The sequence below is a fragment of the Gavialis gangeticus genome, unplaced genomic scaffold (genome assembly GCF_001723915.1).
Source record: "Gavialis gangeticus isolate Ggan-Ray unplaced genomic scaffold, GavGan_comp1, whole genome shotgun sequence".
NCBI lineage: Eukaryota > Metazoa > Chordata > Crocodylia > Gavialidae > Gavialis > Gavialis gangeticus.
Genome location: NW_017728992.1, coordinates 190,984,050 through 191,001,015, shown reverse-complemented (window position 1 = coordinate 191,001,015; position 16,966 = coordinate 190,984,050). Strand labels below are relative to the sequence as shown.

Genomic DNA, 16,966 nt, shown 5'->3' with positions numbered 1-16,966 from the left:
AAATTGGATGCTTATCTTGCTGGGATCCTATGACCCCAGCTAACTTCCTGCCCTTCGGGCGGGGGGCTGGACTCGATCTTCCGAGGTCCCTTCCACCCCTAATGTCTATGAAATCTATGAAACCTATGAAAATATGAGCGTAAGTACTTTACTGGGATGGATGCTTTATTCATAGGATTGGATTTTGTTCTAACTCCTGCAGTAGAGAGTGGAAATGTTGTATACTTGGGTATATCTGAGGGTTGGGACCTTAGAAGGAAAAAAATGATTCTAAAGTAATGACCCAAAAACACTGTATTATACTATGTAAGGCAGTTATAAAGGGTGAAATACTATATTTCCTCCTGAGAGTAAAGAGCATTTCTAGTGGAATGCCAAGCAAATATTTGTTGTACCAGTAACCCAAAGCATCCTTTCTCCACAATATAGGCCTAATCCAGAGTCCATTAGTATCAATGGGGGCCCACTGAGTGGGTGTTGGCCCTGTAGTCTCAAAAAATTTGTTCTAGGTGCCCTTCTCATTATCCCCTTGCACAGTTTCTAGATTGCTGCCTAGCTGCCGATCCATCCCCAGCAAAAGCTACTCGCATCGGCAGTAAGGTCCTAGCAGACAAGCACACACACCAGAAAGTTCATCAAATATATATTTTTGCTGTAAGAATAGACAAATTACAAGAAAGCTGAATATTATTAATTACATAGAGAAAAAATATACACTGAAAAGAATTTAAATTTCCTTCCAGTCTTTTTTTATGCCACTCACGTCATCATCTTTTTATTACTCCTGACTGTTTAAATCTTTTTCTTTTAACACATTTAATTTAGGAACATCATTGCCTTAGAATTAAGATCCTGGGGGACTGTTACTACTGTGTTTCTGGGCTCCCAGAACCACGCCAAGACCATGCACACTGTTGTGTTGAAATGGGACTCAGCATGATCAAAACTATCAGGTAATTTTTTCATTTATCCTTTTCTTCCATTGGTTGTTGTTCTGTGGTCTCTTATTTCAGCATTTTAATGCTATACAGAGTAAATAATCAAATAATATCTAGCTGGGTCGTAGATGAGCATAATATCGATTCACTGAAGCTTAGCAGATCTTTTAATATGTAAAGTGGCATCAGATCTGTGTTTATAGCTAATGACTGCATTCATATTAAATGCTTTTGATACTATGTCTGTGATGTTAATAAGAAATGCGTATTGTGGGGAGGGTGACAGCTATACTTTTTCAATATTATTTTTGCAGCTGAAACATCAAATTTCACTTGTATTGTTCATGTGCACAGGTTTTTGGTTTTTAAGATAAGGCTGATGAGGATAAGATGTGACTAGCTCATTGTCTATAATCTCTTTTATAATAAAAGTAAAATAAACAGCTGTGGCAATGCTCTAGTTTGGATAATAGCTCAGAGGAAAACTTCTAAACACTGTAACATTTGCCAGCTAAGCAAATGGCACCTATTAAGCTCCATTGCCTTTTAAACCCATAGGAGCTGGCAATATTCTCAGTTAAAGGATGTAGGCATGCATATTCATAGGCAGTATGTAGATGCAGACATAGTTGCATTGCTGATAGGAGTACTATATTTTGATTAAATATATGCATAGACGTTATCATTCTTCAGCAGTTCATTTCTATGGCTAGTCCAGGATTTTGCCCTCAGTAGTGGCCAGTATCTGCTGTTATAGACTGCTGTTATAGCCCCCTATTCTTTTGCCCAGCACCATCTTCCAGTCCTACTCCTCCCGCACCCTTCCCATTGAAACCTTTTCCTAATGCTCTTCCAGTACTGTGTTCCAGCTGGTCAGCTTTTTTGTGCTCCATTGAATTCTGGTCTTTCCTCCCAATTCTGTCTGCCTTCTAAAGAGAGAGTTACAGGTGCTGCCCCTCAATGTAGGAGGATTTTGAAGAAAATGAATGGAAAAATCAGCTATACAACAGATCTCTAAGAAGGATGTTGACATACCGTTAAAAGTGCTGGATATTTTGCCCCTGGCATTCAGGAAGGGAAGCATGAATCGTATCAACTGTAGATGAGAAAAGCTATCTATCAGGAGCATTAAAAAGTGCAGTTGAATATATATGGGTAGTTATTTGCATATGTTTGATAGTACACGTCTATATGTTCATTAATGTGCAGTAGTTACTGGACATTTATTTTAGTACTTGCTTAATGAAGTACTAACTAAATGCTCAGTAACTACAGTTACTGTGCAATAGTCCTGACGCACAGTTTTTTAGTGACACTTACTGTGCGGTAGCCTAATACTACTGTGCAGTGTAGTAGTATATTAGCATGGTTTTTGCCCGGCACGCTACTGCGCAGTGTTATTAGGCTACTGCACATTAAACATCTAAACATGTAAATAATCCGGGAGCAATTTACTCTAGAGTAAAGTACTCTAGAGAAAGGTCTCTTGGGCATGTGTCTATATGTGCAGCAATGTGGGAGCAGATTTGCTGCTCCTAGCTGCGGACTGTTCCCACTCCCTGTGGCCCTGCAGTGGGCCCCTGCAGCATCCAGGGGGCACTCTAGCTCTCCCTGGGTGCTAGACCAGAGGCTGGCAGGGAGTATAGGGCGGGGAGACCGCTGTCTCCTGGTGGGGGCTGGAACATTGCTCTCTGCCCCCAGGAGCTGCCACCTACTAGGGAGGTTCCACCACTGGAGCTCAGGCAAGGACAGTGTCCCCCTGCCCCACAGCAGGGAGCTCCTAGCCCCCACTCCCAATTTGCAGGGCCAAGGCTGGGAGATTCTTATCTCCCAGTCCAAGCTCTGCAGCTGTGGAGCCCAGGCTGAGACATCCTTAGTTCCCAGCCCAAGCCCCACGGTCACAGGGCCTAGGCTGGGAGATAAGAATCTCCCTGATCATGAAGTGGGTGCTAGGAGCTCCATGCTGCCAAGGCAGGGAGACATAGTCCCCATCCAGGCTTTGGTGGTGGAGCCCACCCCAGCACCTGGCAGCTCCTAGCGGCAGGGAGAAATTTCCTGCCTTCTGCCGTATGGCTGACTGGGAGCACATTTGCTCCCAGTCAGCCGTCTACACATGTGCTACTGCACAGTTACTAAACAAGAGTAAATTTGCTACCTGTATCTAAAGGTTGCAAATTTACAGCAAATTCCTGTGCAGTAAGCATCTGTACATGTAGATGGTGAGGCTTACTGTGCAGTAATTAGCTCTAATTTCAAGTAAAGCATCTCGTATAGATGCACTCACCATCTACCAAACTTTCATGTGTCATGTTTTCTTCTAAGATTGTAAATTCCTCAGTGCAGGGACTGTGCCTCCTTGGTATATTTATGCATGTTTAGCACACTGGGGCCCAGCTACTGATTAGGTCTCCAGGCACTGCTGTGATATAAATTTAATATGAGTTTGAATAGCTTTAATAATCAATACATCCAGAGGGACCATCGAGACGCACAGCGTTTCTCACTCTGCATGCACCAAACTTGGAACGAAGTAGTGAAGCCACTCCGAGTGCCCCCCTGCTGGTGCCCTTGAGCTCTCTGTCTTCAGTGGGCTCGAGAACCATTGTGGTGGTGGAGGGGTGCCTCCTTTCTGGGTTTTGTGGGTGTGAAATAGGAGCAAGTAAGCAAAGCTATACCTCTTCGCAATGCCAGCAAGATCCCAGTGGAAGTGATATAATAAGCCCTTTTAGTCAAAGGCTTTATCTTTTGTGTGTTTGTATAATTCATAGTGTGGCCTCATTCTCCTTGCAGCCCCTGGATGCTATGATACTACTGCTACTACTATTACTACAAAAAATAATAGAATAGCCATTTGCACTCTGATTTATCTGAGTGAGAAAGAGGCCAGTATGATTTATGCCATGTCAGTCAGAACTGAAACTGGTGGGTCCCTTAGCTATAATGGAGAAACCTTGCGGAAGAGTTTATATGACCTAAAAATATTTTAATTGACCACTGCAGAGATTAATATGAAGTAAGTCCTACCAGTAGTAACATTTGGATGATTATAGGATATCTTTTTTTTTTTTTGCCTGAAGCCTTCACAAAGGAAATATCTTCTATATCTGAACTATTGGGAGAATGATACAAGAGATGAATCCATTCTTTCAACCTCAGATATATTTAGGTTACTTACCTCTATTTAAGGCTTTCTTGAAGGACAGAAAGTATTTACAGGGAAGTTCCAATGATCAAAATAAGATATCTGAGCAAAGCTGCTTGTGCAATTATTGCTTTTGTCACTCCCAGAAACATCTGACTTTCAGACAAACAAGCACTTGTGCTTGCTGAAGGACCAGACAGGAACAGAATCTACAGTCTACTTCCTTTACCAACTCTTATTTCTAATCCACTGGGTTATTGAAATACAAATAAATAACAACAATAACAGAAGTCTTAGGAGTTGATCAAAAATGTGACCCTGTTGCACCGTACGTTGAACAAATGCAGGGTGTGTCTACACTGCACAGTGTCCTAGAAGCAATATAGCATGGTACTCAGCAGAGTAAGTTAACCTGGCTGCTGGGTTATGCTAGTGCAACTATACTGCTTCTGGCACCCAGGCTAGAGCTACCTGGAGTATGCCTACATGGATTGTTTTATGCAGTGCACCTTAGTGAGTAGCAAACATAGGGTGCATCTACATGAGACACTTACTGCAGGTGCCTAATTAGCTCTGCAATAAAGCATCAGTGTCTACACATGTGCCCCTATTAGGCTGGAGTAAATTAATTAACTCCACTGTAGGATAGTACTGCCCAGCACAAATACTATTCTATGGGGGAGTTATTCACTCTCATGCAATGCACGTGTAGATGGTGACTGCGGCTGGCTGGGGCATGAGGATTCTACAGTGTGGGGCTGCCTACTGGCTAGCCCTGTTCTTTAGCACCCTCATGCCCCAGCCAGCTCCTTTGTAGCATGTTGAACTGGGTCAGAGCAGCCCTGGGCTAGCAGGCTGACCGCCCCCACCCCCCACCCTCCTGGGCTTCCTGCCAGCCAGGGCTGCGCTGCCCCAGCTCCACATGCTGCAGTCCCAGGCACACATGTAAATGCTGCACCTGGGAGCAATAAACTCCAGTGCAAACTGGGCCAGAGTTTATTGCTTCACACTAATTTCACATGTATATGCACCCACTGAATACCAAAGGAGCACTGTAGTCTAGAAGAGAAAGCGGTCAAAAGAACCAGTTATGGGAGCTAAAGACACATTCAATATGGAAATAAAACATGAATCCTGATGAGTGATTAACCACTGGAACAAGATACCAAGAAAGGAGCTTGACTCTCTGTCTCCTGATCTCTTCAAGTCAAAACTGGATGCCTTCCCGATGCTTCAGCTCATCATCAGTTATTGGCATCAATACAGGGGTAATCGGATTAAATGTGACGGTCAGTGTTATGCAGGATTTAGAAAGGGGATCTGATGACACCTTCTGGCTTTAAACCTGATGAATCTGTAGCAATGGCAGTATCCAGTAGTCCTCTCCTGGGGCTGCTTTTATGTCTGCTCTGCAGGTTTGAGTTTCTCTGATCCTTGGAGGAATTTTTTGTACCCCAAGTGCACATAATGGGAGGAGGGAGGCGGGGGGAAGGGAGGGGGAGTGCAAAGCAGACTATGAAGCTGTTTGAATTCCAGTTTCCTCAGAGGGGGAGCTCAGTCTCCCCACATGGTAGCGGAAATTCAAACCAACCCTCATACTAACATATTTATTTGGCACATCAAGGAGTGTATGGTGGTCTCATGGCTTGGGTTCCCTCCCATGAAAGTGCAATCTGAAAGAGTATTTATAATGACAGAACTATTTTCACCACAAACCTAAGCTACATTTCAGGAGCAAAATACTATCTTGCCTTCATTAAAGTCAGTGCTCAGTCTCTAATAGTAAACATGAATTAAAAAGAAAAAATACTATTATTGTGGATGATCTCAGTAGCAGATTGGTTTTTCCTGGGAAAATACAGCTCTTTTACTTGTTTTCTGGGTCCTTTGTGAAGTCTTATCCATCTAACTGACTTTTGAATGCCACATTCAATATGTGAAGATTTTCATGTGAATTCAGAGTGTTTTGTACATGTTTCGAAGTGCTTTGGCAGTAACAATCCAAAGTCACTTTTGGACCACCCAGTTTACAATATACATACTTTCATAGTTTCATAAACGTTAGGGGCTGGAAGGGACCTTACGGATCATCAGGTCCAGCCCCCCTGCACATGAGCAGAAAATGATCCAACTCAATAGTCTCTCCCCAGATCCTTTTGTTAATCATACAGAGCTAGTGAAAGCTGGAGTGACAATAATCAGAGCAACGCTGAAGACAAGAAATGGAAAATGTAGACATCAAAACAAACCAAAAAAATAGGCAAATATTCACTTAGAACTGCAGGGTGTGTTCATCAAGTATTACTTCGGGCTGCATTTGCTGCTCTGTTCTTCTGGAGTTAAATCAGTGGACTTAAATATTGAGAGACATGTTTACCCCTGACACATTCACCCTCTTAGGACATGTGACCAAAAATAATAGCAACATAATGGCAATATGTCATTGAAATCTTTTTTTTTTCTTACTGATTTGACATTGCGTGAGTTTATAGTCTTCAGAGGAAAGGCCCCTCCTTTTAAAGGTTTGTGACTGAATCTATGGGATCTCATACCATTTTGTAACATTTTTGGTTAAGGACGTTAACGTAGAAACTTTGAGGTATTCCCGCACCTTCACTTGCTGTTGTAGTGCATCTTGGACTTTGGGACTTCACTTCGTTGGCTTCCTTTATGCCAATGATGCTCAAGCTTTTGGCCCCTAGGCCAGATGAGTGGTGCAAGGCAGGCCCACGAGCCCCACATGCCAGGATCAGGCCCCATACTGCCTCTACCTTGGCCTGCACATCTGGATAGGGCCCTGCACAGCCTTGGCTAGCCCCCACATGACCTGATCAGGCTCCGCACTGGCCCTACATGCCAAGATCACCACACACCACCCATGTCCAGTCCCACATGCCAAAATCAGGCCTTGCATGCCAGGACTGGGCCCTGGAATCCAGCACTGCCCCCCACCCAGCCCCGTTTGCTAGGACTGGGCTCCACATTGCCCTGCATGTCCGAGCTAGTACGCAGGGCCGAAGACTCTCCACAGGTCCAGAAATTTGGCAGCAGGGGAGTGGTGCCTCTGCTCCCCCAACACCAAATTTTCAGGTGCACAGCGGGTCTCGGGGAGCTCAATGTCATAGCTCTGGGGCCCGATTGGACCCGTGGGCTGACAGTTAAGTACCCCTGCCTTATGCAACTAGTGTAGGGAGAGGTTGTGGTAAAGGAGAAATGAGAGAAGGCTAAACACATAGCAGAAGCAAGGCTCTGGCTCTGTTGTCACTACACTCTCAGTTCAGATAGTGCAGTGGCAAGCATGACGTAGACACCTTTATAGAAAGTGGGTGTTAATTCCACCGGGGTCTAGCTCTAATCCTGTAATTTGGGGGCAACTCCTTCTCTGAAGTTGCTCTAAAAAGGACCAGAGTGTAATGTTTGCCACACATGGCTAACAGACATTGCAAAGCTACCACTACAAAATATTAGATCTATGAGTCATTAAACTGCAGCCTCATCATTCAACCCATTCAGTAAATTAGTGCATTGTGTTGCCTTGCTTCCAACACCCCCCACCCCAATAATATGTCTTTCTTTTCCAAGCAAAACACAGCTCCCAGAATCGACAGGTATAGCATACGCATCTGCTTGAGTTCATCCACTTGCATTTCATGTCAACATGAAAAAGCACTCAAGTCCTTGTAGAAAAATCCCCAGAAAAAGTTAGTGTTAGGCTATATGTGGGCCAGAAAGCAACACAACTCATGTTTTGTTTTGTTTTTTCTCTCGTACTAACAGTCTCTTGTGAGCTTAGAGTCGAACCAGCTGCAGGTTCAGTTCCAAAGGATATTCTCTTCTGCTAGCAACAGAAAACCTCGGGCATGTGTAGATGAAACGGGGGCCTTAAATTGAAGCAATGGATTTTAAAAAACACTGCTTCAATTTAGGGCTGATTAAACCCCCGTGTTGTGCACATACCCCACACTTACCTGCCTCTGTGGCAGGGAGGGGAGGGTGAGTTGCTGGCGGGCAGATAAGTCCCTGGGCTGCAAGGGGCGGTGGGGGCTGGTGCTTCCCCCCATGGCCACAGCAGCCCGCCCCCCCAGATGGCACCTGCCTGCAGGCACCCAGCTCAGGCTGCAGCCATGGAGGGAAGCCCCGGGCCCCCACACAGCTCAGGTGGGCAGGCTCCGGGGGTGGCGGGATGGAGGGATTTCAGTGGAATGTCTTTTCGTAGACTCTGTTGAAAAGAAGGTATGGCCTTAACAGCGTCATTCCATGTTTGCCCCAAACCAAGACAACCCTGAATTTAAGATGCTCTCCCAGTGAATAGATTTTAATCATGGACAATGTATACATTTGTTATAATTTTCCATGGATAGAATCTAATTATTGAAGGGTCCTCTTATGTTTGTCACTCCTACTGCTGCAGCAGGGGAAGAAGTGGCAGGGGAGCAGGCGGTGGGGGGGAAGGCAATGGGGGAGGCTGTGGTGGGGGGGGTGTAGCAGTGGGGGACAGTCAGTAGTGGGGTAGTGAGGGGGATAAAACATTTTGTCCCTAACTACTTGCACCCTACTGCTGCCTGTACCCCTGGTGCCTGCCCTCTTGTAGCTTCAGGCCCCTCTCTGCCCCCACACCAGCTCTGCCTGCCCACAGCTTTGGGCTCTCCCCAGATGTGCCAGTGCTGCAACAGCTAGCAGGCCAGGCTGGGCCGTACTCCATGCCACAGGCTGGAATGGAGCTGGAGTGGAGCAAGGGTAAGTGGCAGGGGGCAGGCAGGCAGGGCAGAGCTGCCAGAGCAGTGCGGGAGATAGGGGGAATAGGTGGTGGTGGAGGAGACAAGAGGTGTAGGGCAGTGGTCTCCAAAGTGCGGTGCACACACCCCAGGGGGTGCGCAAGACGATCCATTGGCGTGCAGGAAGAAAATATTAGAATTTCTATTTATATTTATATAAATATACATATATTCATAGAATCACAGAATCACTGAGTCAGAAGGGACCTAGACAGATCATCTAGTCCAAAACCCTGCCATGGGCAGGAAGGAGCACTGGGGGTCGGACTAGATATTGGGGGTGTGTGCTCAAAATTTTTTTGCTGATACAGGTGCACAAATATAAATATACATATATTGGGGGTACATGCTCAAAAATTTTTTACTGATAGGGGTGCGTGATCAAAAAAGTTTGGAGACCACTGGTGTAGGGGACCTGAGGCTGCAGGGGCAGGCAGTAGCTGTAGCTCCGACCCCAAACCCAAACCAGGGCTCTTCTCCCCTCTGCTGCCTCATGCTGGATTGCTAGATGAGGGGCTTCCCCCCACCATGTTGAACGAGATAAAAAACCTCATCTTGGAATCAAGTAACTATGGTCATTTTAGGTACCACAGCCTTACACCTCTTGAACTTGAGAGGAGTGAGCGTGTGGTTTAAAGAGAGCTCCTTTATATGTCATCAACAAGTGCTACTGGGCACAGAGTTTGTCAGAATACCCGTACGCCAGACTCCAAGTCACTTGGGCAAATGGAAATAACTGTGAATCCAGTGGAAGGCCCAGTAGGGCTGGGTGAAGAAGAAGGGCAATTCAGATGAGGTGGATAGCTCATCATGTAAAAAGTCACCTCCCACGTGCAAGTGTCCTCTTTCCCCTCCAGTAATTTTCCTTAATGCTCAGATCACCCTCATTCTTGCCTGTCAGCTAGGGTCTTGTACATGCATCAGCACCTCTGAGATCCTTACCCCCTCGCCCCCTCATTGTTCACAGGTTTGGGAAGGAAGGGTTGAAAGCAGTCCTGCGTTCTTTGGCTTTTTAAAAAGACACACAATCAACACTGGCAAAGTCATTACAGCCCCCTTCTTTAAACCTCCCTGTAAAATAAATACTTTGTCAGGCTATCCCAATATTTTTATGCCAAAGGAAATACAGCAATCCAGCTGACCTTAGCAAAACAAAGGGAAATATCATCTCAGCTGCATAGTCATTTTTTATTACTTACTGCAAGGAGGGTTGTATGCATAAGCTGTGCATGAAGATGAGACTCTAATTTACATTATTTCATATATATTGAACCGATTGTGCCATTTTATAAAAATTAAGGTCTTTTCAGTGTGTACATTTTTTTAATGAAAAGCTTTCTTCTCAATTACTCCTCTGCATCCAATTATTTTTATATATCAAGATAAGGAAAGCAGACATAAAGCCAGAAATAATTATCTTGGTATGAACAAAAGAAAAAGGCAGGCAGGGAAAGTGGTCATGTGGGCAGAAGTGGCAATTCCTTTGATGGCTATAGAATTGAATTTGATAATATTTTTATCATATGTGTAGAGCAGTTCCTGACAGTACATTGCAAATTGCAGTGTTGCCTATTCTCACAGTTTAATTGTGAATCTCACAATGCTGGGAGAGGGGGGATGGAGTTTGGTTTCATCTCAGCTGCAGGGATCCTGTCATAAGCTCCAGGTGTCTTCTTTTTTAAGTACATTTCTGTTCCTCATGACTGCAGGGAGCTGAAGGTTCAGAAAACCAAGAGGTATATATAGAGAGCCCCACATTTATTTTATTTTTATTATCTGAAGCCAATCTCATGATTTCTCAGTGGCCTGATTCAAGCTTGCCGAATGGTTGGGGTGAACTGTACTGCAAACTTCCATTGAAATCACAGTAAAATGGTGCAATAAAATAAAAAAATAGGTGTCAGACTTATGGAGGGGTTACACCCCTCTGTGTTCCTGACCCACAATCAGGCTTTGTTCTGTAGCTAAAACTGCTGAGCATTAGGGCAGACTCATGAGTACAGGCGACAGATCTTTCACTGGAGCAGGTCCTGAACTATGAACCTCACTGGTAGAAAAGGGGAATGACCGCAGAACCCACCGAGTGTGGAATTAAATACGCAAGACCTCTCCCCAAGTTACCTTATCCTAAAATGCTACTCTTTGCACTCACACACAGCTCCAAAAAAAGCCCAATAAAACTATTTTTCTTTAAATCAAAGTCAAGTGTGCACAAGCTTAGCTACCTGTTGGGCAAGCACAGTTAACACCAGTTTCTGTGACTGGTAACATGCAAGGGATTGATGTGGTTAACATCACACACAGCTGTGGTTGATTCCTCAGCCTGAGACTAGGAACAGACATTGCATTTGTCTCAGGACAAGTTGCGCCTCTGTTTTTCCTTAAAGATAGATGTCCAGGGATAAGTATGTATATACATCGTCCTTCCAATCAGGGTTCAGTGAGTGGCTGAACGCACTGCCACTTCTCTGCCATTGACTCGATGCAATTCCACACTTTGCAATGTCCCTGGATAAATTGGTAGTGCATCTTATCCTGCCAAATCTTTTGGGGATTTATCCCAGGACAATAGACATGGACATGTGAGCCAAGACATTTTGTCCTGGGATAAAATGTTTTTTTTCTGGGGATAGATGTGACATTTGTTTGCAGCCTAAGAGAGCAGCAACCATGTACAGTTGGGTCAGAATCGAGAGCAACTCAACCATGTACAGTTGATGCCAGCTCAGATTTGGAGCTGCAGCAAAGCTGTGATTAGGACAGCTCAGGAGGTTGGGAGGGTAGTGGCCTTAAGACCATCCATTTTGGCTATAGCCCCCAAGGACTGTTCTGACAGTAAGAGATTGTCAGGTTATAGCAACATCCAAGCCAAATTTCCTTTTTCCTAGCCATGGAGGCTGGAAAGGAGATAGGGTAGAAATTGCTATGGCAATTCTATTCTAACTGGGGATTTCCTTATCTAGCCTGCTAAGCTGTGGCATTTTCATGCAGGCAGAGCATTACCTCTTCCTTTATTTCAAATATTTGGATGATCCTGAGGTACTATGATGAGGTGGCCTATAGAAATACCTACACGGATAGATAAAGATGTTTCACACTGATCTTTGAAAGGCTGGAAGCCAGGCTTTAAACTGTGACATGCTGAAGTTTCTCAATCAACTCCTGGAGTTCCCAGTCAACCCCTGTTAGAGAAAAACAGTTTTTTGCTTTGTTTCACTTTGTTCTCCACGAAGAGGAAATGCTAAAAATGCAATTGAAACAAAAAAATATGCTGTTCAGAGCAGGATTCAGAAGGCCATCAGTCCCAAGAGGTAGTAAGTACCTCAAGAGGGAAGAGCAGTTCATTTGAAGTGCCCGTAATAGGTGGGTTTGAATGCAAAAAAGATAGAGACAAAAAGCCAGGCATGCTTGTTGCTCGTAAGGAAACCTATTTGTGCTTGACACATTATGGAAGAATTATTCCAAAAAAAATAGGTTTTACCAATGTGCAAATGTCTGATCACTTTTCCTGCCAAGGTCATTGAGACCTGCTGATCTGATGAGTAAGCACTGCCCTAGCAGGGTAACAGCTGCATAGGCACATATTACATACATCATTTTTCTAAGATTTCAAAACATTCAGGCGAGGACAGTAAAGGTGAATTGCTTTTCCTGTGATTCCTCACAATTTGACAGCATTGCTTTCCATTTCCTCTTTTTAACACATTGAATTGATGCCCTTGTTGGCAGCCGTCAAAGGCCAAGCACTGAAGGGACTCAATCAGCAATTTTCCTGATCTCCTGTAGACCTAGTCTGCCAAAGTCCCGGTTAAGGCACCTGAGGCATGGTGGGCACCTGAAGAAACACGACAGCACGCTCTTTGATCTTTGCCTGTGCTCTTGCTGGGTGGCACACTATTTCCACAGACTTCGGTGGCAGCAGGGCTTGGACAACTGTAGAGAAAGAGCAGACTTAGAGCAGACTGACAGTAATGAAGTGCACTTTATTCCCCCTGAGATTGCCAACAGGGCTACTAATTAGTGCTGACTCTAGTGGTGATTTTCCAAAGCAAATGAATGGTGTTAGACTGAGAGCTCTGGAGGCTACAAAATTCTATGTATCTTCATAGGAGACATGGGACAGGCAACTTAGTTATGAGCTTCGCACCTTACCCTGCCGAAGTGTCTTGACTCTGGTTCGGAAGGACCCTTTCTAGGGCTGGAATGGTGATTTAGTATCCACCATCTCTTGCCATACAAAGTGCTTTTGGATTTATTTGAAAGGAAGGGCCTATCTCAACGTAGAGTAGCTCTGTTTACTCCAACAGACCTACAGGTTAAACCAGACCCAGCGCTTAAGTATTCTTTCTGGGACTGTTAACCAAGGCACCTAGTAGCATTAACTAGGTAGGAGGTGATCCTTGTGAGATGAGTTTTACCAGGCACAAAAGGTCACAGCTAAGGACTGTTGTGCAGCCCTAACCCTGTCATTTCCTTGTTGGTAAGTGCTTAACTAAGCAAACGTAGCATTCTTGTAACGGGTTGTGTGTACACAATCTCTCCTGGATGGCAAACATCCTAGTGATAGTGCATGGAGATTTAAGAAGTTGGATACAGTATATGTGTCCCATGAAATGATAGCTGCACCATAGCTACACCATAGCTGCACCATAGCATGCACCATAGCTGGTCTGCAGAAGCAAACACCTCTCTTTCAAACCTTGGTGATTGTGAACTTAGGGAAGACACTTTGGGCAAAATCTAGTTTGGCCACATAGGTGCTCCCAGTTTAGGCTCGAGCAGACGTAAGCATTAGGCATCTGGCTTCAGGAGACTAAATCAGAAAAATGCAGTTCAGTGCCTAGATTCCCAATATCCTTAATGGGAAATTAGGGCACTTTAAGAGAGTGAGACCTACAGTCCAGATGCTTGGGGTGAGCCAATAGGAAATGCTGATCACAGGGTGGGAGTGACTGGAGTACTCAGTTGGGTTTTGTGCCATGCTTTCAAGATCATTTCTGTATTTTGTCCAATTATTGTCTAACATAGAATGCAGAAATGCCCTCTAATGTCAAATTGCATTCATGCAATCTCAGCTAATTTTGGTGCAAACAGAGTTTCCCTGAGAGAGATTCAAAAAATGGTTTTACCATGGGAAAATTATATCATTTGTAAAAATGCATCATACTCAAAAAGGGATGAGCCATCTCTTTCCAACCTGTCCAAAATGAATTCCCATTTGGGCAAACACCAATCCTGGAAAATTTCAGCCAGAAACCTGAGAGTTTTACAAAGCTGTAAGTGGCTTATAATAAGAAGTTAGAATTGGGACCTCTGTATAATTTAGCTGTGATAGTTTCTCTTAGTGTTAAATGTTCTGTTACGGTTTTATACAAAAGACCTCAATGTATCCATTCAAGCATTTCTGTTTCTCTCTCTTTTTGTATTTCTGTATAATGGGAATAATGTGTGTACCATTGAACTGTGCATGCATTAAATGCCTTTGTAAAAATCCTGCTTTCAGAGCTATTCTATGACTGCATGTGTACTGTCACCCCACAACTGTTATCTCTTAATTGTACAAACCTATTGAGTATCCCTTCACACCAAATTGGTGTTGTATTTTACAGCTTTCTTTTCTCTAAACATATGTAAATCCCTGACACAGTTAATTCTGCAGCTGCCTAACTATCTGGCAAGGCCTGGAAGACAAGTCAATACTGAGGGGTGAAAATGTGATGGATCATAGTTTCAGCTTTCGCTAAAGTTGATGGCAGGAGCATATCTCCGAACTCTGTGTCTATTAACATTTTTGTCACACAGGTATGTTAGGTCAAGAACAAAGCATGACATTGACATGCGTATAGGAATCCATTCTGGATCCGTGCTGTGTGGCGTTTTGGGCCTACGGAAGTGGCAATTTGATGTCTGGTCATGGGATGTGGATATTGCCAACAAGCTTGAGTCAGGTGGAATCCCTGGGTAAGATGCAACGTGTTTCCATCCATTATATACTTTTCTTTTCCTCTGACAAATGAACTGTCTTTCCAGTAGCTAAGGAGCGGAGATATGCATGCACAGAACATCCTTACAGTGATGTTGATCGAACATAAGTCTGCAAAGGTTGTTCAGAAAATTGTCACAAAAGAAAGACATGTTGGATTCTCAAGTCAGATATTTATTGATGTTTTCCATAGGCTATAAGTGTCTGAGGCAAGAATACAGATCTCATTTCCTTGTCTCGCCTGATAGTCAGACTTTGGAGTTGTGGATCTGATTGTGAAAAAAGGACTAGTGTCCTCTGCGGAGGGTCCTTGATGGTATTCCACCAAGAACTACTCAACAAAGAACTTCCATATGTAGCACATTTACCTGCTCCAGATTCCTGTCTTCTGCTCCCTCAGTTTCCCTCCTTCCCCAGTTCATATTTTCCACACTGAAAAAGTTTTCTGTCCTTCCAGGAGTCTGGGTCATCAACACACAATTTAAAACAATACCGATATTCGACACAGCCTTCCTATCTGACTCTCAGCCATTGCAGCAAGGTTCTCCATGGAGGTTTTTTCATAGTAGGCTTTCTCCCCATGCTCCAGCCTTGCAGGCTGGCTCCTGGCTCCTGTGCGGTTACACATGCTAGGCCTCTGCTTGCAGACTAAACAGAGGGCACATCTACACATGCACTTTAATGTGCATTAGCCTATGTTAGTGCACATTAAATCATCACAAAAACCCATGCACTTTTGCTAATGCTCTTCAAAATAGTCTAATGCACCTTTTTCCAGTATCTTACAGTGAAGGTACTAAATTTAATGTGCATTAGAAAAGGCACATTAATGAATGTGTAGATGTGCCCAGAGTCTCTCTATGTATGGAACCTCTCTCCCGCCCCTTTGAGGCTCTCCCCTGAAGGGTTAGGGAAAATACCTCAAATTTTCTAGCTGGTCTGGTTTTGACTTGCATACTTTGTCACCTGAGCATTATACTCATTCCCCACAGCCGAGAAGGTGGGCGGAACCTGTCAGAAGAAAGATGGCGCCCAAAACCTCCTCAAGGCCAGATCATCCTATGATTCCATGTCTGAAACTAGATTTATGCATTAGCTTTTGGTTAAAGTAGTCTCCTTTAACTAGGACATCAACATCATTTTTTAGCCCTTTGTTCCCCTTTGTGGATACAAGAAACATGCATGCAGTTTCCATCAAGTTTTCACAAGAGGTAGGAGCACTGTTGCATCTTCAATAAGCTGCCAACCTAATTTAATGGAGTTTTAAGAAACCTACCCTCTAGGGATTGTTCACAACCAACTTCATGCTTTGAGTTGCTAATGTATGGCTTTATGACCTTTTTGTTAGCCAGTCTATATGTGGAAATATATGTATTTCCATCCATCTGCCTGGCTTGTCATTACTTGAGGGGGGCACTTCACCAGAGGGCTGAAACATTATTTGTGCCTGACCTGCAGTTCAACACATGTTGAGAAGCCGCAATCCATATGTTTGGCATAATGAGTTAAATTCCTCATTACCTTCTCCAGACAGACCACTTACCCTGTGGCTGACCTGCTAAAGACCAATCATATTGTTGTATTGACTGCAGAAATCCCTGTTCAAGCTTAGTTTTGTTTCACTTTAAAGCACCAAGCAAAAGTCCTCCTTGATGCAGGATTGTGCTCCTGGACCTAAGCAGAACCATCTGTAGAAGTCCTGGAACAGGCTAAAGGCATCAGCACGTGAAAATGTTACCATGGGACTAAGAAGAGTGGTGCTTTATGCACGTTAGCTGCTCTGAGGTAACTGCTCATGTGGCCGCTCTTACCCATGGTGGTTTATCCCTCTATGAAGATGGTTAAGCTGCAGGATTTCATAGATTTCATAGACATTAGGGCTGGAAGGGATCTCAGGAGATCATCAAGTCCAGCCCCCTGCTCCAGGGGCAGGAAGTCAACTGGGGTCAAAGGATCCCAGCAAGATAAGCATCCAAACATTTCTTGAATGAGTCCAGAGTAGGGGCTTGCACCACTTCTGGAGGGAGTCTATTCCAGACCTTGGGAGCTCAGACAGTAATAAAGTTTTTTCCTTATGACCAGCCTAAAGTGGTCACAGAGGAGTTTATGACTATTGGTCCTTGTCATT

The 16,966-nt window shown here is 44.1% G+C and overlaps 1 protein-coding gene across 2 annotated transcripts in view; it reads left to right on the top strand.

Moving 5' to 3' along the window:
* The window catches only part of ADCY8 (adenylate cyclase 8), a 225,469-nt gene that overhangs the window by 123,077 nt on the left and 85,426 nt on the right, over positions 1–16,966 (top strand). For both annotated transcript variants that reach the window (XM_019528169.1, XM_019528171.1), the window contains exons 5-6: positions 826–953; positions 14,658–14,816. In XM_019528169.1, the coding sequence (XP_019383714.1) occupies positions 826–953; positions 14,658–14,816 (287 nt within the window). The remainder of the gene's footprint in view (positions 1–825; positions 954–14,657; positions 14,817–16,966) is intronic.